The sequence below is a fragment of the Natator depressus genome, chromosome 22 (assembly GCF_965152275.1).
Source record: "Natator depressus isolate rNatDep1 chromosome 22, rNatDep2.hap1, whole genome shotgun sequence".
Lineage (NCBI taxonomy): Eukaryota > Metazoa > Chordata > Testudines > Cheloniidae > Natator > Natator depressus.
In genome coordinates this window covers 963,012-988,383 of record NC_134255.1, presented here as the reverse complement: position 1 = coordinate 988,383, position 25,372 = coordinate 963,012, and the positions used below count along the sequence as shown (strand labels likewise).

The 25,372-nt window shown below is 47.7% G+C and overlaps 1 protein-coding gene across 7 annotated transcripts in view; it reads left to right on the top strand.

The window, feature by feature from the left end:
- TMEM218 (transmembrane protein 218) overlaps positions 1 to 22,667 on the top strand; it is a 28,271-nt gene extending 5,604 nt beyond the window's left edge. For 6 of the 7 annotated variants that reach the window (XM_074936617.1, XM_074936616.1, XM_074936621.1 and 3 more), the window contains exon 4: positions 21,691 to 22,667. In XM_074936617.1, coding sequence (XP_074792718.1) covers positions 21,691 to 22,635 — 945 coding nt within the window. In that variant the 3' untranslated portion in view covers positions 22,636 to 22,667. Of the gene's footprint in view, positions 1 to 9,204; positions 12,280 to 21,690 lie in introns of those variants that run through there. The other variant, XM_074936622.1, reaches the window with a different exon arrangement.
- Positions 22,668 to 25,372: the final 2,705 nt, after the last annotated feature.

Sequence of the window (25,372 nt, the reverse complement as noted above, 5' to 3'; positions counted from 1 at the left end):
CTCTGCACTTGTCCTTGTTGAACCTCATCAGATTTCTTTTGGCCCAATCCTCTAAGTTGTCTGGGTCCCTCTGTATCCTATCCCTACCCTCCAGCGTATCTACCTCTCCTCCCAGTTTAGTGTCATCTGCGAACTTGCTGAGGGTGCAATCCACACGATCCTCCAATCATTTATGAAGGTACTGAACAAAACCGACCCTTGGGGCACTCCACTTGATACCGGCTGCCAACTAGACATGGAGCCATTGATCACTACCCGTTGAGCCCGACAATCTAGACAGCTTTCTATCCACCTTTATAGTCCATTCATCCAGCCCATACTTCTTTAACTTGCTGGCAAGAATACTGTGGGAGACCGTGTCAAAAGCTTTGCTAAAGTCAAGGAACAACACGTCCACTGCTTTCCCTTCATCCACAGAACCAGTTATCTCGTCATAGAAGGCAATTAGATTAGTCAGGCATGACTTGCTCTTGGTGAATCCATGCTGACTGTTCCTGATCACTTTCCTCTCCTCCAAGTGCTTCAGAATTGATTCCTTGAGGACCTGCTCCATGATTTTTCCAGGGACTGAGGTGAGGCTGACTGGCCTGTAGTTCCCAGGATCCTCCTTCTTCCCTTTTTTAAAGATGGGCACTACATTAGCCTTTTTGCAGTCGTCCGGGACTTCCCCCGATCGCCATGAGTTTTCAAAGATAATGGCCAATGGCTCTGCAATCACATCCGCCAACTCCTTTAGCACTCTCGGATGCAGCGCATCCGGCCCCATGGACTTGTGCTCGTCCAGCTTTTCTAAATAGTCCTGAACCACTTTTTTCTCCACAGAGGGCTGGTCACCTCCTCCCCATGCTGTGCTGCCCAGTGCAGTAGTCTGGGAGCTGACCTTGTTCGTGAAGACAGAGGCAAAAAAAGCATTGAGTACATTAGCTTTTTCCACATCCTTTGTCACTAGGTTGCCTCCCTCATTCAGTAAGGGGCCAACACTTTCCTTGACTTTCTTCTTGTTGCTAACATACCTGAAGAAACCCTTCTTGTTACTCTTAACATCTCTTGGTAGCTGCAACTCCAGGTGTGATTTGGGCTTCCTGATTTCACTCCTGCATGCCCGAGCAATATTTTTATACTCATCCCTGGTCATCTGTCCAGTCTTCCACTTCTTGTAAGCTTCTTTTTTGTGGTTAAGATCAGCAAGGATTTCACTGTTAAGCCAAGCTGGTCGCCTGCCATATTTACTATTTTTTTTTCTACACATCGGGATGGTTTGTCCCTGTAATCTCAGTAAGGAATCTTTAAAATACAGTCAGCTCTCCTGGACTCCTTTCCCCCTCATGTTGTTCTCCCAGGAGATCTTGCCCATCAGAAAAGCAGACTTTGACTCCCTCAGGGAACTGAAGTCCAGGGTCCGTATTCTGCTGCTTTCCTTTCTTCTAGTGTCAGGATCCTGAACTCGACCATCTCATGGTCACTGCCTCCCAGGTTCCCATCCACTTTTGCTTCCCCTACTAATTCTTCCCGGTTTGTGAGCACCAGGTCAAGAAGAGCTCTGCCCCTAGTTGGTTCCTTCAGCACTTGCACCAGGAAACTGTCCCCTACATTTTCCAAAAACTTCTTGGATTGTCTGTGCACCGCTGTATTACTCTCCCAGCAGATATCAGGGTGATTGAAGTCTCCCTTGGGAACCAGGGCATGCGATCTAGTAACTTTTGTGAGTTGCTGGAAGAAAGCCTCATCCCCCTGGTCCGGTGGTCTATAGTAGACTCCCACCACAACATCACCCTTGTTGCTCACACTTCTAAACTTAATCCAGAGACTCTCAGTGTGAGGCTGATAGGCCTATAATTATTCGGGTCATCCTGTTTACCCTCTTTAAAAATTGGCACAATGTTTGCTTTCTTTAAGTCTTCTGGAACTTCCCCAGTTCTCTACAGCTTATTGAAAAGCTATGTTAATGGTCTAGTGAGCTGCTCAGCCAGTTCTTTCAAAACTCTTGGATGCAAATTATCTGGACCTACTGATTTTAGTAACTTCTGTTTAACATTCTCCAAAGATACTAGTGGAATGGAAAGAGTGTTGTCAACACCATATGATGAGACTATATCATCTGGTTTCTCCCCCCCCCCCCCACTTGCTTTTTCTGCATTATTATTGATGATTTTACCATTTCCATCTGCCATGATGGAGCCTCCGCATTTATTTATTGACAAATAAAACTTGCAGAATTTTTAAATTTTTTGCACAGAATGCCCTCAGGAGTAGCTTTGGGACATTGTCTTCACAGCAGCCTTTGTTTCTGAGCAGATGTGCTACAGGGTTACATGTCAGCTTCAGCTTTCTCAGGGTATGTGGCTTCATTCCTAGGTACAATGAGCTGCAGTGATCAAACTGGAAGTGCACAAAAGCATGGATCCCTGTAGCCAGGTCTGTGCCCAATAGGATGGGCTGCAGTCTGCTGACCATCTGAAGTGAGAAGTGAGTGCTATTTGCAGCTGTGGCTATATGAGCATCCTGAGTCCCCTACCTCTCATCTCTGCAGCATGTACATGCTAGGGACACGGGGTTTATCACACACCAAGAAGGAAAACTTTGTGGGAGCCCCTTGTTATGATATTGGGAGCACATCACTACTATAGTTTCCATCCTGACTCTCTCAATCCCTGTTGTGATCTGGAGTAACCCAAACTACTGTATTCTGGAATTCTTGCATTTGACAGTTCTGCTTGTATTCTTAGCCCTGGTTTACACTAGGACTTTAGGTCGAATTTAGCAGCGTTAAATCGATGTAAACCTGCACCCATCCACACGATGAAGCCCTTTATTTCGACTTAAAGGGCTCTTAAAATTGATTTCCTTACTCCACCCCTGACAAGTGGATTAGTGCTTAAATCAGCCTTGCCGGGTCAAATTTGGGGTACTGTGGACACAATTCGACGGTATTGGCCTCCGGGAGCTATCCCAGAGTGCTCCATTGTGACTGCTCTGGACAGCACTCTCAACTCAGATGCACGATTGTTTGCCGTTGCTCTGACGCAGGAAGGGGTGACTGACGACATGGCTTACAGGGTTGGCTTACAGGGAGTTAAAATCAACAAAGGGGGTGGCTTTACATCAAGGAGTATTTCAGGCAGGACTTCACAGAGGGTTCCAATAAGAAATGGTGCACCTAAGTTATTGTTCTTATTGGAACAAGGAGGTTAGTCTGGCCTCTGATTGATACATAGCTAGATTTACCTCGCTGCACCTTCTCTGTGAGTGACTGCAGTGTGACCTAGAGGAATGAGTCCCCTAGATGGGGGGGGAGGGGTTTGCAAATGAGTACAAAACAAATCTGGTCTATTTCTTGTTTTGATACACTCCATCTATCTTTTACATCTTTGGCTGGCAGCAGACGGTGCAGAAGGACTGCATGCCATCCACATCTCATGGCTGCTTGGCAGAAGATGATGCAATAGGACTGCTAGCAATCCGTATTGCCTACCTGCTCACCATAAGATGGTTCAATAGGACTGACTGCAGGACTAAAGAGAATGACCTGATCAAGTCACTCCAAATTTAGTCCCTGTGCCCATGTCTGCCCAGGCGCTCCTGATCGACCTCACAGAGGCAACCAGGAGCACCTCGGACATGACGATGACGGCTACCAGTCCTATTGCACCGTCTGCTGCCACAAGGCAATGAGTTGCTGCTGCTGTGTAGCAATGCAGTACCGCGTCTGCCAGCACCCAGGAGACATACGGTGACAGTGAGCTGAGTGGGCTCCATTCTTGCCGTGGTATGACGTCTGCACAGGTAACTCAGGAAAAAAGGAGCGAAACGATTGTCTGCCCTTGCTTTCACGGAGGGAGGGAGGGAACGGGGGCCTGACGATATGTACCCAGAACCACCCGCGACAATGTTTTAGCCCCATCAGGCATTGGGATCTCAACCCAGAATTCCAATGAGCAGCGGAGACTGCGGGAACTGTGGGATAGCTACCCACAGTGGAACGCTCCGGAAGTTTGACTCTAGCCTCGGTACTGTGGAAGCACTCTGCCGAGTTAATGCACTTAATGCACTTAGAGCATTTTCTGTGGGGACACACACACTCGAATATATAAAACCGATTTCTAAAAAACCGACTTCTATAAATTCGACCTAATTTCATAGTGTAGACATACCCTTACAAACTGGTATTTGCATCCCTATGGATCCTACCTCCTAGTTCCTTTTCTCAGAAGTCCTTAGTCAGGATTGGAACTCTTTTTGTGCAGTGCTTTGGTGGCCCAGCCTATTCGTGCAGTATAGTTTCTAGTCAGGAGCTGCAGTGTCCTGCCATCTTTCTGGTATGCAGGAAAGTTTTTGCGTTCTCCCAGGACAGTTCTTACTCCCTGATTAACTGACCCTGAGGTAGAGGCATTTGTCACTCTTTTTTAATCAGAGCCCACCCATGCCTCGCCATCACCTCACTACTCAAACCCTGCTAGAGCCCTTGTTTGGCTCCTGCCTTGAGTACTGTACCTCTCCCGTCATCTCTTTCTACCCTCCACGTACTCGGAACACCTCTGCTAAAGTCATCTCCTCCTCCTCCTGCCATGTTTCACATTCCCTCCCCACCATACACACCCCCTCATGTACTTTCTTTAATTCTGCTGTGGCTCCTGTTTTCTTGCCACATCTTCCCTCATGTGCTCCTTCGGCAACTCACAACCTTTTCTCTCTCCTCCTTTGTCTCTTTCTTCAACTTTGATCTTTTCACCTTCCATCAGGCTGCCCTCTGGCCCCATGTAGAACAATCTTCATCATCTTAGCCACTAAACTTAGTGCTCTCTCCTCTTTTGGTATTTCATTTGCCTCCTCGCGAGTAATATTCCCCATACTGTTTGTGTCTGGTCTTTGCCTTAGCTTAAAATCTTCAGGGCAGGAAATTTTGGCTTGCTCTGCATCTGTAAATTGCTGTAAAAATCCCATTTATAGTGCAAGAGATTTACAATTTTGATAATCCCATAATACTTCAGTCTGTGAGCTTTTCTCATTCTCTTTCCTGTCACTGTTACCCTGCTAGAGTGCTTCTTTGTATCCCCTATCTGCTCTTCTTCTGGGGCAATTGTAATCCTGCCCCTGCTAAAATACAGTTTCACTTGCATGTCAGCTGCCTCCAGAAGAGTCAATCTAGATTAACCCATCAGAACATTCAGAGTCTTCATTACCAGTAATCTGGTTCCCTTTTGGGTCCATCAGCGAATGCCCTTTCTGTGCTTGTTCTCCCTCTTGCCAAAGGTTTCCCAGTACTAATGATTTAAATTCCTCACTCTTTACACCATCTTTTCACTCACACACTGCAGCTCTTAGTTCTCCTGTTTTTGCTGGGCTTGCCTGGGAATGCAGTTGGAAGATAGGACTCTACAGCAGATTGCGCTTGAGTTTTACCTACAGTGTCCTAGTTTGTGGGTACTGACAGATTCTCATACCACAGTTTTCACCAAAAGGTTTGTGAGCTGGACTCTTAGTAATGATCCTATAGTTCCTTTATTATCACACACCTGACTTTGTCTCAGTGATTAAAAAGCCCTTTCTTAGCACTGTGATTTCCTGTGTCCTTGAGGAACTCTCAGAGCTTGAGGAATGTTCACCCTGTTCTTCTGCAGTTGGAAGACAAGTACTTTCTAAGGGAAATTTTCTGTTCCTCCTTGGTTTTCCTCTGGCAGGATACTGGTTGTTTGACTGGAGGATGCAGGCAGTTAGTTCTATGGTGAGCCTTCCTCCAAGGCTCTGCGCTCCAAGGTGGCTTGCCTCAAAACCCCTCTGTCTCTTGCTTGTTGCACAGTGCAGCCTGCCTGGCCTCAGAATTTTTCTTGGTTTCTGGGAGTTCAAGCTGCCTCCATTGCTGCTTGCTCACATTTCTAAGTTAGACTGCAAATGCTTTGGTTCAGGGACCATGCCTTTCTTTGCCTTCCTTGCAGCACCCAGCACGCTTTTGAGCATTATAGAGTAATAATCACTTGGCAAAGAGTCCTGCATTCAGCACCCTGCCTGACCCTCCACTGACTTTCTCAGTCATTTACCCCTAATTCCACTTGCCTTCTGTCTCAGAGCCCGATTGGTGTCCTTTCACCTTTCTAAGAGCTTAGTCTCTGTTGGCCATAGTTTAGATGGTGGATTCTCTTGACTCCTGCTCATACCATGCTGCTTTCTGTGTTTGTCTTATTCTTGCTCTACATCTCCCAGCCCTTCTGTAGGTGTTTGGGGCTTTGGATACCAAAGTGCTCTTTCCCATATTCCATTATTAGCATGCAGAGGAATGATACTCACTTCTCTAAATATTGAGTTGTGTGGTATGTGTGACGTTCCCCTGGTGTTACCTGGACCGATGATCTGCTAGGTCACTCCAGTCCTCGACTCTGAGAACCCCCACTCCCGGGCTGTTCAGACAGCCTCTACCATGTAAGCAGCTCCCAGCTACGTGAGCGAGCACTTTTGGCCAGCACTGCTTGGACTGTGCAACCGAATGACACTAGCCAGTATCTGCGGTCCCAGACACAATCCTAGGAACCTCCGTCTTGCAGTGTCCAGTTATGCCCGCTGGATGCTGCAAGCTTATATGAGTTCGTCAATTTAACAAATAAATTGATATATATCAGGCTTGTTATCCCAAGGGGAGTCTCTGATATCCTTCAAACCAATGCACTGCTTCAGGTAGAATAAACAAATTTATTAACTACAAAAGATAGATTTGAAGTGATTATAAGTCAAAGCACAAGAAGTCCGATTTGGTCAAATGAAATAAAAGCAAAACACATTCTAAGCTGATCTTAACACTTTCAGTGCCCTTACAAACTTAGATGTTCTCATCACAGACTGGCTGGTTGCCCTTCAGCCAGGCTCTCCCCTTTGATCAGTCGCTTGGTGGTGGTGTCTGTAGATGGAGTTGGAAGAGAGAGCCAGCATGGCAAACGTCTCTCCCTTTTATCATGTCCTTTCTTCCCTCTTGGCTTTGCGGCCCCCCCCCCCTTCAGAGTCAGGTGAGCATTACCTCATCATAGTCCCAAACTGACCAAGGGAAGGGGGGTGACTCCCTCGAGAGTCCAACAGATCCTTTGTTGCTGCCTAGGCCAGTGTCCTTTGTTCCTGTGAGGCTGGGCTGGGTTTGTCCCATTCATGCCCTGATGAGGTGTGAACTGATCGCCATATTTGGGGTCAGGAAGGAATTTTCCTCCAGGGCAGACTGGAAGAGGCCCGGGGGTTTTTTGCCTTCCTCTGTAGCATGGGGCACAGGTCACTTGCTGGAGGATTCTCTGCACCTTGAAGTCTTTAAACCATGATTTGAGGACTTCAATAGCTCAGACATAGGTGAGAGGTTTATCACAGGAGTGGGTGGGTGAGATTCTGTGGCCTGTGTTGTGCAGGATGTCGGACTAGATGATCATGATGGTCCCTTCTGACCTTAATATCTATGAACTGCCCCTCTGCTCCTGGAGAGTTTTTGCCTGGGCTTGTTTTAAGCTATGAGGATATGTTTTCAGCCTCATAACTATATACATGAAATTACAACCTATAACATTACTGTAACAACAATGCTCAGTGTGTCATGAGCCTTCCAAAGACACCTACCATGACAAACTTTGCATTGTGTACCACACAATCATATTAAAGAATTTACATGGTGGCATAGGGTGTTTCCCCAAGGTACAGTGTGGTATGAGAGGTTCTCTTTTTTTTTTTTTCCTCCCCTCCCCCTCCCCCTTCCCATCTTGCATGTAAATTGCCTTGCTCCAAGTAAAACTTGGAACTGAGATCAAGGGCCGTGGTGCAAATAGGTTATAGTGTACATGTTCGACAAACCAGCAGAATGAATGCTCATTTACAGGATCTCCAGGACTTGCCCCTGAAGCAGCCCAGCTCAATACGATATCAATAATACATGGCCTGGGCTTTCTATGCTCAAAGCCTGCTAATTGGCTAATTAAAAAGTGAAAGTGTTGGACGAGCAAACATGTCGCCCTCAAGAGACTTGTTCTGTAGCAGAGCCAAGGTCAAGCTTGTGTTAACACCGTTTCATAATACTCACCTTTGTTATAAGCAATCCCAGAAGCTCAAAGGATGATTTCATAATCCTGGGCTTTCTGGTTGGTGTTTCTCACTATCATTTTGTCTGCCTTCTGTGTCTGCATCTTCACTAAATAATCAGATATTCTTTTCCTGCCATGTATCCTCTGTAAGCACAGTGGTGCCATATATCAATGCCCATAAATATAAAGATCAGTGACTAGTATTCTGGAAGAAGCAGCTGTGTGACATGGAGTTCATGAAACAACTGGTTGACTTCAGGGAAATAATTGCTGGACAAGATTTCAGCTCTTGTCTCACTGTCATGACTCACGGCCACATGTTATTCTAGTGAGCTGAGCATGGTTAACTCAGGGCTATTTTGAACCTCATGGATCAGATTCTGCACTCTGGTTCACCTTAGATTCCTACTGAATTCTATGGAAGTTTGGGTCCAAGGAATGCAGAATTGGGCTCCACTCCATGATTAAACACTCTCATTCATCTAAATAGTAGGTACCTTGCTGCTTCATGGCTCAGCTTAATTCTCGCCTTAGAACTAAGCTTGAAACAGGATGGGAATAGGAACCTATTATATAAACCCACTCACAAGTGGTAGCATTCGAACCACTGTCCAGTAATCAGAACCAACAGAAATTCAGTGTGAGTACTACCATGAATGTGTCTCATGTGAACCTATTAAATTTAAAATAAGAGGATGGCAGCTCTGTGGGTCAAATGCTAGCACTGTGAGTTGGTATTCAGCAGAACAGGGTTTGAATTTCATCCTGCTTTGGAGTTGGCGCACACAGCTCTAGAGGGAGAAGACATTCCCTTTGTTACTCAGCAGTGACCCCGCCAGCGGGTTAGGCAGAGCAGCCTGCGTTTATCGGAGAAATCCTGCTGAGACGTGGCACATTTGGGAAGGAGTGTAGCCCCACCCCTGCCTGCCTGCATGGAGCTGCCACTTTTATCTTGGCTGGCTTTTCCTTTTCAAAAGGCCAAAAGTTCTTTTCTGTTCTATTTTTTTACTACCTGGCACACCATCTCCCAGCCCCCAGAGAACACTTACTTGTTCTTCTACAGTGAACTGGTCAAATTGCCATGGTACCTGCAGTAGGGCTTTTGTTAACAGTGATAAAGAAGGAAATGCTGTTGTGTAATTTGTGACCTTTCCACTCTCCTCAGATCGTGGACACCTTCTTCATTGGTCGCTATGTCCTGGTCTCCCTTCTCAGTGTGACATTTCTAGGAAGTCTGTTCCTGGTTCTGGTTCACCATATCTTGGAGCCAGTGTATGCTAAACCACTCTGAGTTAACTAGCTATTCTGAAGAAGGGAATTCCCCAAGCTCCAAAGCAGACAATGTGTTATCAGTTGGGTAAAGAAAATATGCTCCCCAAATCTCTCCAGAAACCTTTCTTCAAGTGATGTTATGAGACCTACACTGATTTCCAGAATCAGCATCTGCTTTCTGGGGCCCTTGCATCTCCAGAATGAAGTTGTAGAATGTGTATGCTTTGGACTGGATAATTACCAAATGTTGCTGCTGTGTCTTTCGAAGCTGAGAACTGTTTCCTGGCAGAGACAGTCCTGTTTACAGACTTTATCGTGTGTCTCCAGTATTTTTTTTCCAGGGGTACATCCATGGTCTCTGTTCTATGGAAATTTAGCTGCTCTTGCTTCTCCTATTCCTCATCTACAGTTGTAGTCCTGGCTGAAATTTCCTAAAAGATCTGATCCTTACCTGAACCACTGGGGTCTAAAAGTCAGGCTGGAAATCTTTCCAACAAAGGAGGTGGTGCAGAATGCCATGATGGAGGCCTTTCCTGGTGCTGGTGCTTTTGGCTAAAGGAAGTATGGAAATAAATAAAAAGGGGAACTGAACTTGGAGGCTTTAGCCCAGTTCAGTTTGAACTGTGGGTGTTAGAAGTTTGGGTTGGTTCACCTGTCCCTGCCATTTTTGGCATTGTAATCCTTCTCGAAACACCTGAGAAATGATTTCAGAGGCAGAAGCAAGTGGAGAGGGTAAACTCATGGGAAAGTGAGATCCTATTTTTATGGCAATAAAGAAGCAGGAACAGGAAGAACTAAATGTTTCTCAGTTTCCCTGGCTTAAAAAGCACTGACGGGGCAGTTTAAAGGTGTTGCTTATGCCCAGCTCTGAATCCAGGGGCTCTTTCAGAGACACTCTGGCACAAGCAAATGGATCTGTGTTGCCGTTCTTGAGCTTGCCCTGAACCGGGGTTTACTTTGCTGCCTCCTTACTCCCTTGGAGAGGGTCAGGGAAGGGATTATGAGCTCCTCTGTGCAGGGAGCTGAATGTGCATGTCACTAGATATTCCCACCAGCATTTCAGGGAGGAAAACCTGCTGCAGAAGGTGGAACCACTGAAGGGAGGCTAGGGACAGAATGGTGGGAGCAGATGTGGGGACCTCTTCCCCCATGCTCTTCTGTGGGCTGAGGCGATCTGGCCTTGAGCCCAGAGTAAGAGTGAAGTTTTGAAAAGCAGCTTGCATAAAAACATAACATTTGAAAAATGCTGTAGGAGGAGGCCGTGGAGGAAAGGGTAGGACATGCTGATTTCCATACATGACTAGGCCACCTGGGCCCGAACTTTCTACTGTAATAAAAACCATCTTTTGGGCTGGGAATGGGGCCTGAGAAATTGTAGCCCAGAGGGTTTTTTCCCAGACCCATTCAAAGCCCTGTATAATGTATATGCCACCCTAGACACTTCCCTAACACCCATGGCACTTGACAAAAACAGCTGCTATGCAGCTAGAGCATTTTAATAAAGAAATCTCACGCTCATTCTAGGGCTAGGCTTTGTCATCAGCTCTTTTCTTCTCCTCTAGGTATTCCTTTGCACTCTGTTTTATTTAGTGAATTGTATTTAATGAATCCCCAAGGGCTTATTTGTTGCCCTCCCTTCCTTCTTCATGCAAGTGCAAAACTAATGAGTCCCTCTGAGAAGCCACTGGCTGACTAGTTCCTAGAGGACAAAATAAAGATTAATGTGTTTTTTAGCAATTTGATGACTGCTCCAGTCCCTATAACTGTGGAGGGGCCTTCACTTATGAGTGAAGCTGAAGGCTGGAGTTCTGGTGCCACTCATGCCCTTTTGGAAATTCACCTTTTTATAGGCCAGCCGGTGATTGGCATGCAACTTTAGGCCTGGACTCTCCAAAGCCATATTGGGATTGGCCACTTGGGCCTTTCGCGTGATGCCATAGCCACGTACCTGCTCCCAGTGGGCCACACTTGACTGCTCAGTACTGAAAGGGGTGTGACTAAAAAATTCCAGTAGGACAACCACCCTTGGCGGTGCTTTGGGGAACTTCTCGATATCCCCATTGTTCCAGAAGGGGAAAGTAAATGGTTCTTTCCAAAATTCTGTCCTTAAATTAGAAATGAGTGAAATAAGAATTGTCATGTAATTTAGGTCATATTGCTCATGACATTTTCTGGGCATTTGGGGGGCAATGTAGACGTGTGTGTTTTTCGAACGCTGAATCAAAAGTACACAGAGTCCCTTTCTAGTGAGATTCCCGCTCATAATTCAGGCAGGGTAGCCAATGGCATAGGAGCTGGGGTAGGATAGATCATGAAAAAAACCACATCATTTATATAAATAAACACCTGAAGCCTCTGACTCCAGCCATGTCTGGAAAGACAACCAATCCCACTCAGCTTTCTCGGATGCCTGGGTCAAACTTCAGCAGAATGGCCCAGGGAGCGTTTTATGTTCTCAGAAGCACAACACACTGACAAAGGGCAAACTTCTAATGCAAATGTTTTGTGGATGTCCTATGTGCACCTCGCAGGTCGATGAAACTAGTCTTTGTGATGCCTCAGGTATAATGTGCCACCATCCAAGCAATGCATGCTCTGTTGCCTATTGTTTAGTTATGTACTTGCACCATATCTGCCTGTTCTTACTCATACAATGCTAAATGCCACCCCTTTCCACTGACTGTACCTAACTACTTCTTTCAGGCCATGAAATAGCTTCGCTGGTTTTACTGACACCATGGTTCCTCCATCACTTCTTGCAATTTTCACAGTCTGTCCTGCCTGAACTATTCCTAGTTCCTGTGGATGGAAAGATCTCCCTTAGCTGGCATTGGCTGCAGAAAGCTTGTCATTCATTTTGTCAGAAAACTGAAGTGGGGAAGCAACCCCTTTCTTCTGATGAAAGCACAAAATCTGATGGAGAGGGGCTCTGGTGAATGAACTTCTAACTAGATCAGGGACAGGCAAACATTTGGCCTGAGGGCTGCATCGGGTTTCTGAAATTGTATGGAGGGCCGGTTAGGGGAGGCTGTGCCTCCCAAAACAGCCAGGCATGGCCCGGCCCCCACCCCTTATCTGACCCCTGCTGTTTCTTGCCTCCTGATGCCCCCCCCGGATTCCTGCCCCATCCAACCCCCCTTGTTCCCTGACAGCCCCCTGGGGACTCCTGCCCCTAACTGCTTCACCCCCCCCTTCCTGACTGCCCCCCTGGGACTCCTGCCCCATCCAACTACCCTTTCTCCCTGACTGCCCCCAGCACCCCCGCCCCTAGCTGCCCCCCGCTGCCCCATCCAACCCCACACCTTCCTGACTGCCCCCCATGACCCCCTGCCCCCATTCAACCCCCCTGTTCCCCACCCTCTGACCGCCCTGACCCCTATCCACACCCCCGGCCCCTGACCACCTCCCAAACTCCCCTGCCCCGTTACTGCGCTGCCTGGAGCACCGGTGCCTGGCGGTGTGGCTGCACCAGGACAGGCAGCTGTGCCCTGCAGCACAGAGCACTGAGTCAGGCCGGACTCTGCAGCCCTGCTGCCCAGAGCATTGTGCTGGCAGCGCAGTGAGCTGAGGATGGACGGGGGGACAGCAGGGGAGGCCCTGGGGGCGAGCCTCCTGGGCCAGGGGCAGGACGGTCCCGTGGGCCATAGTTTGCCCACCTCTGAACTAGATTGTATAACTTCATTGAAAAGTACTTGGCCCAGCATTGAATGAGGAGGAAACAAAAATCAAAGTGATGCTAAGCTGCAACTTCATCTCTAACAAGAAGAATATGGGGGAAAGGGTGTGAACAATCCTGAAGTACTAAAAACCTTGCAAATAAAAGCCTGCAGCTCCCATTGGAGCGCTTAGGAGCCGGAGCCAGGCCATGCCGTGGCTTCTGGGAGCCAGTTGATGTGGCCCCCGACCCTGTGCCCTGGCCGGAGTGGAGCCAAGCCACGTGGTGTGGCCCCCGATCTGGCGCCCCGGCTAGAGCACCAAAGCGGGGCAAGCCCCAGACCCGGTTCCCCAGTGGGAGCTTGCGGGCCGGCTTAAAATGGCTTGCGGGCTGCAGTTTGCCCACCCCGATGTAGACAAAGCCAAGAGTTCAGTTAGTGGTGAGCTCGTTCACTGCTCTGAGTCTTTGCTCTATCTGCATAGCTCAGCCTGTAAGCTCTTGGGAGCAGGGCTGTCTGTATTATCTGTGTTGTATATCATCAAGCATACTGTTGGTGCTTAAATGGTAACGAAAGGAATGCTACGGCTACAATTCAACTCGGTGGTCACCAACCCAGCAATCGTGATCGATCCCAGAGCCTCTGCCAGTCAATCGCAATCTCTGGGCCTCTACAAAGCCAGTGGCGCACTGGGGCTTAGGCAGGCTGCCTGCTGTAGCCCTATGCCTCTCCCGAAAGCAGCTGGCTGCTGGCACGTCTCTGGGAACTGGCCAATGGGAGCTGTGGGGGTGGTGCTTGCAGGCGTGAGCAGTGCATGGAGACCCGCTGCTCCCTCTCCTGGAGGGGCTGCAGAGATTTGCCAGCAGCCAGCTACTCCTGAGAGCAGCGTGGGGCCACGGCAGGCAGGCAGCCTGCCAGAGCTCCACTGTGCCGCCAGCCAGGAGCCGCTGATTGTAAGCACCTCCCAGCCAGAGCTTGCACCTTGCACCCCTTCCCACACTCCAATCCCCTGCACCAGCCCAGGGCCCCCTCCTGCACCAACCTCCCTCCCAGAGACCACACCTCTCACCCTCTCCTGCACCCCAATCCTCTGCACCAGCCATGGCATGGCCTGGCTCTGGCCCCTAAGCGCTCCAATGGGAGTTGCAGGCTTTTATTTGCAAGGTTTTTAGTACTTCAGGATTGTTCACACCCTTTTCCCCCATATGCACCCAAACTCCCTCCCAGACCCCTCACCCCCTCCTGCATCCCAATCCCTTGCCCCAGCCTGGAGCCCCCTCCTGCACCCAACTCCCACCCAGAGCTTGCACCCCTCACTCCCGCACACCAACCCCCTGCCCCAGCCTGGTGAAAGTGAGTGAGGGTGAGGGAGAGCGAGTGACAGAGGGAGGGGGGAATGGAATGAGCAGGGTGGGGCCTCAGGGAAGAGGTGGGGTAGATCCTGGGTTGATCTTAAATTCAAAAAGTGATCTTGTGCATAAAAAGGTGGAGACCACTGATCTAGCTGGATTGTAGTAAAGCATTTGTCTCATGGAATGTCACCTCAGATTGGCTTCAACCTCAGCTTCTTCATGTGGATTGAAAACTGACCCAAGGACTGTTGTTAAACAACAATAGATAGAGGTGGTGGGGAGTCAGTCTGAGTCTGGGTTTAACCTCACTCTTGAGGTGCAGGGAGAGTAGATGATGGAGGCACAAAAAGCAGGAGTGTGTTAATGAAATTTGCTGATGACAAAGTTGGGATTCATCATCAGCACAGGAGGATTGGAATATTATATAGATATATTATATGGATAGAGAAATGACTTTCAGCAGATCATAACCTTTCCCCTGATACTTTACAAAGCATGTTTTATATGTAATATAATTATATACAGATGAGGAATATGGGGGGTTACAGTGTGCTTCCCCCAAGGTACAGAATGTCACAATGCACATTGCAAAACATAATCCCAATTATATATAAAATGATGGGGTCTAAATTATCTGTTACCATTCAGGAGAGAAATCTTGGCGTCATGGTAGATAGTTCTCTGAAAACATCCACTCAGTGTACAGCGGCAGTGAAAAAAGCAAACAGAATGTTGGGAATCATTAAGAAGGAATAGATGATAACACAGAAAATATATTGCCCCTTGTGATAGACCCAGGCCAGTTGGGTACAGCAGAGTAGCAGAAGGTGGATAGAAAGCTGGTTAGATTGTCAGGCTCAAAGGGTAGTGATCAATGGCTCCATGTCTAGTTGACAGCCGGTATCAAGTGGAGTGCCCCAAGGGTCGGTCCTGGGGCCAGTTTTGTTCAATATCTTCATTAATGATCTGGAGGATGGCGTGGACTGCACCCTCAGCAAGTTTGCAGATGACACTAAACTGGGAGGAGAGGTAGATACGCTGGAGGGTAGGGATAGGATACAGAGGGACCCAGACAACTTAGAGGATTGGGCCAAAAGAAATCTGATGAGGTTCAACAAGGACAAGTGCAGAGTCCTGCACTTAGGACGGAAGAATCCCATGCACCGCTACAGACTAGGGGCCAAATGGCTCAGCAGCAGTTCTGCAGAAAAGGACCTAGGGGTTACAGTGGACGAGAAGCTGGATATGAGTCAACAGTATGCCCTTGTTGCCAAGAAGGCCAATGGCATTTTGGGCTGTATATGTAGGGGCCTTGCCAGCAGATCGAGGGACGTGATCATTCCCCTCTATTCAACATTGGTGAGGCCTCATCTGGAGTCCTGTGTACAGTTTTGGGCCCCACACAACAAGAAGGATGTTTAAAAATTGGAAAGAGTCCAGTGGAGGGCAACAAAAATGATTAGGGGACTGGAACACATGACTTCTGAGGAGAGGCTGAGGGAACTGGGATTGTTTAGTCTGCAGAAGAGAAGAATGAGGGGGGATTTGATAGCTGCTTTCAACTACTTGAAAGGGGGTTCCAAAGAGGATGGTTCTAGACTGTTCTCAGTGGTAGCGGATGACAGAACAAGGAGTAATGGTCTCAAGTTGCAGTGGGGGAGGTTTAGGTTGGATATTAGGAAAAAAATTTTCACTAGGAGGGTGGTGAAGCACGGGAATGGGTTACTTAGGGAGGTGGTGGAATCTCCTTCCTTTGAGGTTTTTAAGGTCAGGCAAAGCCCTGGCTGGGATGATTTAGTTGGAGATTGGTCCTGCTTTGAGCAGGGGCCTGGACTAGATGACCTCCTGAGGTCCCTTCCAACCCTGATATTCTATTCTTTGAAGGCCGATATACTGGCCACTGGATTAACAGTTTTCTGTTCCCTGACTGACCAGAGCAGGTGCTGCTCCAGGCTAACGAGAACACCTGACTCCAATTAACCTGCAAAGAGTCAGGTGAGCCATTAGGTTAATGTGACCACCTGACTCTAATTAAGGCCCCTCTGATACTATAAAAGGACTCACTCCAGTCAGGCAGAGGAGAGCCAGGGAGTCAGAGGAGAGGAAGTGTGGCTGAAGGACTGGTTAATGAAGACACCCTCAAGTCATAGTAAGGGAGAAGCAGGAGAGCTGTGGGGAAGTGGCCCAGGGAAATGTAGCAACTCTGGCAGTGAAAGGTTGGCTGCCAATAGCTGCTACCATTAGGGTCCCTGGGCAGGAACCTGGAGTAGAGGGCGGGCCCGGGTTCCCCCCCCCAACCCACCACTGCAGAAACTGTGGGAGTTCTCTCACCAACCTCCTTGCTGGCTTATGATGAAAAGGGCTCAGCAGTATGTATCCCTGGCCCTAGAGAGAGAAGGGTTACGTGGAGGGTTGCAGTGAGCCTCTGAAGCTAGCATAAACCGCCTGGAAGCACGGGACCCATGGGGACAAGGTCGGAGCTCTGCCACGCTCTATATAAATCCATGGTATGCCCACATCTTGAATACTGCATGCAGATGTGGTCGCCTCTTGGAAATGGTACAGAAAAGAGCAGCAAAAATGATTGTGGGTATGGAACAGCTTCTATATGAGAGATTAATAAGACTGTGACTTTTCAGCTTCGAAAAGAAACAATGAAGGGGAAGGAGGTCTATAAAATCATGACTGGTGTGGAAAAAGTAAATAAGGAGGTGTTATTTACTCCGTCTCATAACACAAGAACTAGTGGTCAGCACATGAAATGAATAGGCAGCAGATTTAAAACAAACAAAAGGAAAGATTTCTTCACACAGCACAGTCAACCTGTGGAACTCTTTGCCAGAGGATGGTTGAAGGCCAAGACTATAACAGAGCTCAGAAAAGAACTAGAGGAGAGGTCCCTCAGTGACTATTAGCCAGGATGGGCAGGGATGGTGTCCCTAGCCTCTGTTTGCCAGAAGCTGGGAATGGGCGACAGCGGTTGGATCGCTTGATGATTCCCTGTGCTGTTCATTCCCTCTGGGCCACCTGGCACTGGCCACTATCAGAAGACAGGATACTGGGCTGGATGGACCTTTGGTCTGACCCAATATGACTATTCTTATGATTGAGTGGAGAGTTTAGCAGAAGCAGTTGACAGCTTCAGTTTCTTTCCTCAGAAAGAACAATCACTAGAGCAAACTCTACAGATAGTGGATGCAGAATAAGACTCAAAGATTCCAAACTGACCACAGACAGTCACTGGAACTGATGGACAGCAGATGACCAAGTTATTGCCTGTTTGCATAGTGTAGTTAGAAAACCAGTATGATTCAGAGACACTTAACAGACTGATCCATGCTGAACGTTAAAAACAGAACAAGCCCCTGATGGTGTGGCTGATATGGTTCATTCACCTGCACATCTACCAATGTGATATATGCCATCATGTACCAGCAATGCCCCTCTGCCAAGTACATTGGCCAAACCCGACAGTCTCATATTGTACTGTGCTGTGTATGTTTTCATGGAAGGACTGAATCATGCTTAAGAGCTTGCAGGGACATCCAATCTTTTCTAGAAGTGCAAATAGTCCACTTCTACTGACAAGGTCAAAAGTCTTTCTGAGAAGGCTATGTAAAAGGGCTTTTTTTGTTCTCTGCATTTCTCTTGTAGTTGTCTCAGCTGTCTGATGTCTGTTCAGGTTGACTCAGGCAAAGTTTTTTCCCCATTATACTAAGATAGAAAATGCCGAGAAAGTTGTTAACAGTTGATCCTGTCAGCCTTGTTTTTATAGAGAGTGATGATGTTGGCATATCTCATTTCTTGTGGTACTTCGCCTTCTTTCCAGAACAGGCAGAGCAACTCATGAAGGTGTTGCAATAGGTTACGTTTTCCGCATTTTATGACCTCTGACAGCATGCAACCTTTTCTGGGGGCTTTTCCATTGGGGAGGCCATCTACGGCAAGGGTAAGCTCCTCGACAGCTGGTTCATTGTCAAGTTGGTTCATAACAGGCAGGCTTTCGATGGTGTTGATGGCTGCGCCCATGACAATATTTTCACATGAGTAAAGCTCAGGGTAGCATTCTACCCAGCGATCCATATGCTTGGTGTGGTCGTTGATTGTTTCCTCTGTGGTTGATTTCAATGGGGCTCTCGTCTTTGAAGTTGGACCCAAGGCTTTCTTGATCCCATCATGAATGTTTCAGATTTTGCTTGTATCAGCTGCTACTTGGATGCTTTCACATAAGTGCAGCCAATAGTCATTGGCGCAGTGTTGAGCAGTTTGTTGTCCCTGGTGATTTAAAAGGATTCATCACTTCCACTCCAGCCCTGCTGCCCAGGGACAGCCCTGGCCCTGGGGCCTGGAATTTCTGTTGGCAGGCCTGGATGTTTGCATAACAGCTTGGAATCCTGTTTGAGAGGAGAGCCCATAGACTTTTTAAGGCCAGAAGAGACCAATATGATCATCTAATCTGGCCTCTTGCACGTCGCAGGCTACAGATCTGCGCTCACCCACTCCTGTAATAGGCCAATCACCTCTGGCTGAGTAACTGAAGTCATCAAATCTTATTTTAAAGACTTACAAGTTACAGAGAATCCACCATTTGCTGTAGTTCGAACTAGCAAGTGACTCAGGCCCTGTGTTGCAGAGGAAGGCAAAAAAAACCCAAACACCCCAGGGTCTCTGCCAGTCTGACCTGGGGAAAATTCCTTCCTAACCCCAAATACGGTGATAAGTTAGACTCTGAGCATGTGGGCAAGACCCACCAGCCAGACACCTGGGAAAGAATTCTCTGTAGTAACTCTGAGCCATCCCCATCTTGTGTCCCATCTCTGGCCATTGGAGATATTTGCTAATAGCAATCATGGATGGTGTTGTAGGCAATCTCATCATAACCTCTACTCTGATTCAAGGTAAGTTTTCCCCCACTGCTCCCCTTGGAAAGTTGTTCCAGAAATTCACTCCTCTGATGGTTAGAAACCTTTGTCTAATTTCAAGCCTAAAGTTATTGAGGCCAGTTTATATCCATTTATTCTGGTGTCAACATAGGCCCTAACTTAAATAATTCCTCCTCCATTCTTGGTGTTTTTCCCTCTGATGTATTTATGGAGAAAAATGAGAGCTGGTCAGGAATTTTTTGACAAAAACATTCTGTGTTGGAAAATGCCCATTCTTCAAAACTGAAACTGTCTGCAGGAAAGGGTCAGTTTTGACGAACTTTCTGTTTTTGAACAATTTTTGAAATAAAAGTTCTGAAATCGTTGAAACATCCCATTTTAACATGTTTTTAATGAAAAGTTTCTATCGTTCATTTTGAAACAACTTTTTGTTTTGAAATTTGTTAGGGCATAGTTAAAAACATGAACTTTTTAACAAAAATCTTGATTTATGCAACCCAACGTGGTTTTTTGGATTTAGGTTCATGAAAATTTTCAAGATCTCAACTTTTAGTCCTGATTTGGGGTGAGACATTTTTTTGAAATCTCAAAAAGTCTTACAGGATGGGAAACTTGTTTCATGCTACCTAGGCATTAAAGAGCAATCATCTTAAACCTTGAGGTTTGATAATGCTATTATGAATGCAGGGCCAGAAACTGTTCAAGCATGGAGGAATCTTAACGCTCTCTAGATAAAACTCCAGTTGCATGGATTCCTTGTAGATGCTAAAAGGAGAATCCAAACTACTCCTACTACATAAATACTAATCCTGCTCATACCCTAAAGCTGGGATCAAAGGAATTTCAGTGGCATCGGTGATGTTAAGGAACATGCCGATCATTTATGCAACATGAGTCCTTTGAACATCTTGGTGACTTTGAATTGATGCCTGAAACAAAATTCATATTTAAATTATCCTCTTAATAATATTTATGCACGTGGATGTGTCTCACAGCAAACAAGGAAGGGCTTGTTTGGGATGTACCTTTACACAGAAACTGTCCAGAGTTTAGTGCCCTGTTTCCCAACCATGAGTGCCCGGACTAGTCATGTGCTTACCTGCCAAGGTGCTTGGGCAGCTCCTCACAAAGGTAAGGCTGAGGCTTGGAGCATCCCATGTTTCCAGGTGGGTTGGAACATGTCCATTCAAATGGGAGGAGGTGGCTCTGGCCTCTCAGTCAAGGTCTGATTGTGGCAAACTGGGCAGCAGCTAGTAAAGTGTGCCTGAAAAATTTAAAGTCAAGGTTTTGCCATTTCTTTAGGAACTTTTTACTTCCACATGATCCACTTGATTTTTTTCCTCATTAATCAGACAATGTTTAAATGATCTTTCATTCTGTGAACAAGTTCTCCGAAAACAAACCATTTAATTGTGCCCGAAAAGAAGCACTGCAGCCCACATGGCCCAGGAGACGTCCATCTTTGGAGCAGAAAGTGCTTTACCCATTATGGCAGTGGCAAGTTACTCAGGGGCTGATCCAGAGCCAGCTGTGGTCAAGGGAAAGGCTTCAACTGGTTTCAATGCCCATTGTGTAAATGGTTGCAGATTCCAGGCCTCACTGCCCAGACCAGTGAACCAGGACCCTGCCGAGACACTCAATACTGTAAGATGCACAAAGAAAATACACTGAAAAAATAAAGAGCGTGATTTTTTTCCCCTCTAAACTCTTTCAGTTATAGGGATTATAGGCATCGCTTGTGACACTAGTGTCCCTTTAAAGACTCAGGTCAGGAGATGGGTAATGATGAGTGTATACAGCACCTCCACGAGTAGTTAGGGTTATGCTGCTGTCTTGTATGTTGTGTGGTATCTGACCTGGGGGGTGTAGTAGGAAGTCAAATCCTGCCTTTGTGTGCTAGAGTTGTTACTTGCAGTATTCGATAAATCCTTGGATTTCTATAGCAAGTAATAAAGCTGGTAGCAGTGGCTTCAAGATGGCAAAAGTACTTTTGCCTGAGAAGAAATGTGCTTGTCATGCAAATGAGACTGGAATCTGACTACTTAAGAGCCTTTGAGCTGTTGATCTCAGTGAATGAGTGGTCTGACGCAAAAGCAGCACAGTGTTTTTGGATGGTGATGCCAAAGGCTTTGACCAGCAGCTTCCCAGTACAGATCCGAGTGTGTGTTTGCTGGGAGGGCAGTGTGAGAGCCTGAGCGAGTGCCTGATTGGCTGGTAGCCTGCAGGGGGCGGGCATTGGGGCTGTCTGTTTGTTTCAGGGAGGCCTGGCTGTTTAAAAATAGCCAGAGCTTTGTGAACCAGCTGAGCGGTGGGGAGCAGCAGAGCAGCACACAGCAGGAGTTTGCCTGGGAGTTCGCCTGGAGTGAGCCCAGTGAGGCTTACATCTTGCCAACTTCTCTGAGGAAGCTCATAGTAGGAAGGTGATATGGAAGGGGGGGGTTCAGCTGTTGTGACCTGCACTGGATGTGCCATGTTTGTCTTTCTTCCACAGGACAGAAGCGACTTTGTCTGTACAAAGTGCAAGCTGGTCTCCATATTGGAAGAGACGACTGAAGGTCTGGAGCAACAGATAACGACCCTCCGTTGCATACGAGAAACTGAGGTTTTTCTGGACAAAAGTCAGGATATGCTTCTACGGGCACAAAGCTCTAAAGATTTAGAGCAGGTTGCACAGCGGAGCCAAGAGGCCAGTGAAGAAGCTTGGCAACATGTGACCTCCAGAAGAAGAAGGGGGAATGTCCGGGTTCCAGCAACGCGGACACAGGTAACTAACCGCTTTCATGTTCTCTCCACAGGTACCATTGCGGAGAGTGGACCAGCTGGTATGTCTGGGGGGAGAAAGCAGAAGGAGACTCCGCTGGTTGGAAGGCATGAGATGCACTGCCCTGAGATGGGGGGTTCCACGACCACCACTCCCAAGAGAAGGAGGCGGGTGGTGGTGGTCGGGGACTCTCTCCTCCGGGGGACTGAGTCATCTATCTGCCGCCCTGACCGGGAAAACCGAGAAGTCTGCTGCTTGCCAGGGGCTAAGATTCGCGATGTGATGGAGAGACTGCCGAGACTCATCAAGCCCTCGGATCGCTACTCCTTCCTGCTTCTCCACGTGGGCACCAATGATACTGTCAAGAATGACCTTGAGCGGATCACTGCGGACTACGTGGCTCTGGGAAGAAGGATAAAGGAGTTTGAGGCGCAAGTGGTGTTCTCGTCCATCCTCCCCATAGAAGGAAAAGGCCGGGGCAGGGACCGTCGAATCGTGGAAGTCAACGAATGGCTACGCAGGTGGTGTCGGAGAGAAGGCTTTGGATTCTTTGACCATGGGATGGTGTTCCATGAAGGAGGAGTGCTGGGCAGAGACAGGCTCCATCTTACGAAGAGAGGGAAGAGCATCTTTGCGAGCAAGCTGGCTAACCTAGTGAGGAGGGCTTTAAACTAGGTTCACCGGGGGAAGGAGACCAAAGCCCTGAGGTAAGTGGGAAAGCGGGATACCGGGAGGAAGCACAGGCAGGAACATCTGTGAGGGGAGGGCTCCTGCCTCATACTGGGAATGAGGGGCGATCAGCAGGTTATCTCAAGTGCTTATATACAAATGCACAAAGCCTTGGAAACAAGCGGGGAGAACTGGAGGTCCTGGTGATGTCAAGGAATTATGACGTGATTGGAATAACAGAGACTTGGTGGGATAACTCACATGACTGGAGTACTGTCATGGATGGTTATAAACTGTTCAGGAAGGACAGGCAGGGCAGAAAAGGTGGGGGAGTAGCACTGTATGTAAGGGAGCAGTAGGACTGCTCAGAGCTCCGGTACGAAACTGCAGAAAAACCTGAGTGTCTCTGGATTAAGTTTAGAAGTGTGAGGAACAAGAGCGATGTAGTGGTGGGAGTCTGCTATAGACCACCGGACCAGGGGGATGAGGTGGATGAGGCTTTCTTCCAGCAACTCGCAGAAGCTACTAGATCGCACGCCCTGGTTCTCATGGGTGACTTTAATTTTCCTGATATCTGCTGGGAGAGCAATACAGCGGTGCATAGACAATCCAGGAAGTTTTTGGAAAGCGTAGGGGACAATTTCCTGGTGCTAGTGCTAGACGAGCCAACTGGGGGGGAGCTTTTCTTGACCTCCTGCTCACAAACAGGGAAGAATTAGTGGGGGAAGCAAAAGCGGACGGGAATCTGGGGGGCAGTGACCATGAGTTGGTCGAGTTCAGGATCCTGACACAGGGAAGAAAGGTAAGCAGCAGGATACGGACCCTGGACTTCAGGAAAGCAGACTTCGACTCCCTCAGGGAACGGATGGGTAGGATCCCCTGGGGGACTAACATGAAGGGGAAAGGAGTCCAGGAGAGCTGGCTGTATTTCAAGGAATCCCTGTTGAGGTTACAGGGACAAACCATCCCGATGAGTCGAAAGCATAGTAAATATGGCAGGCGACCAGCTTGGCTTAACGGTGAAATCCTACCGGATCTAAAACATAAAAAAGAAGCTTACAAGAAGTGGAAGGTTGGACATATGACCAGGGAAGAGTATAAAAATATTGCTTGGGCATGTAGGAATGAAATCAGGGGGGCCAAATCGCACCTGGAGCTGCAGCTAGCAAGAGATGTCAAGAGTAACAAGAAGGGTTTCTTCAGGTATGTTGGCAACAAGAAGAAAGCCAAGGAAAGTGTGGGCCCCTTACTGAATGAGGGAGGCAACCTCGTGACAGAGGATGTGGAAAAAGCTAATGTGCTCAATGCTTTTTTTGCCTCTGTCTTCACTAACAAGGACAGCTCCCAGACTGCTGCGCTGGGCATCACAGGATGGGGAGTAGATGGCCAGCCCTCTGTGGAGAAAGAGGTGGTTAGGGACTATTTAGAAAAGCTGGACGTGCACAAGTCCATGGGGCCGGACGAGTTGCATCCGAGAGCGCTAAAGGAATTGGCGGATGTGATTGCAGAGCCATTGGCCATTATCTTTGAAAACTCGTGGCGAACGGGGGAAGTCGCAGATGACTGGAAAAAGGCTAATGTAGTGCCAATCTTTAAAAAAGGGAAGAAGGAGGATCCTGGGAACTACAGGCCAGTCAGCCTCACCTCAGTCCCCAGAAAAATCATGGAGCAGGTCCTCAAGGAATCAATCCTGAAGCACTTACACGAGAGGAAAGTGATCAGGAACAGTCAGCATGGATTCACCAAGGGTAGGTCATGCCTGACTAATCTAATCGCCTTCTATGATGAGATTACTGGTTCTGTGGATGAAGGGAAAGCAGTGGATGTATTGTTCCTTGACTTTAGCAAAGCTTTTGACACGGTCTCCCACAGTATTCTTGTCAGCAAGTTAAAGAAGTATGGGCTGGATGAATGCACTATAAGGTGGGTAGAAAGTTGGCTAGATTGTCGGGCTCAACGAGTAGTGATCAATGGCTCCATGTCTAGTTGGCAGCCGGTGTCAAGTGGAGTGCCCCAGGGGTCGGTCCTGGGGCTGGTTTTGTTCAATATCTTCATAAATGATCTGGAGGATGGTGTGGATTGCACTCTCAGCAAATTTGCGGATGATACTAAACTGGGAGGAGTGGTAGATACGCTGGAGGGCAGGGATAGGATACAGAGGGACCTAGACAAATTGGAGGATTGGGCCAAAAGAAATCTGATGAGGTTCAATAAGGGTAAGTGCAGGGTCCTGCACTTAGGACGGAAGAACCCAATGCACAGCTACAGACTAGGGACCGAATGGCTAGGCAGCAGTTCTGCGGAAAAGGACCTAGGGGTGACAGTGGACGAGAAGCTGGATATGAGTCAGCAGTGTGCCCTTGTTGCCAAGAAGGCCAATGGCATTTTGGGATGTATAAGTAGGGGCATAGCGAGCAGATCAAGGGACGTGATCGTTCCCCTCTATTCGACATTGGTGAGGCCTCATCTGGAGTACTGTGTCCAGTTTTGGGCCCCACACTACAAGAAGGATGTGGATAAATTGGAGAGAGTCCAGCGAAGGGCAACAAAAATGATTAGGGGTCTGGAACACATGACTTCTGAGGAGAGGCTGAGGGAACTGGGATTGTTTAGTCTGCAGAAGAGAAGAATGAGGGGGGATTTGATAGCTGCTTTCAACTACCTGAGAGGTGGTTCCAGAGAGGATGGTTCTAGACTATTTTCAGTGGTAGAAGAGGACAGGACAAGGAGTAATGGTCTCAAG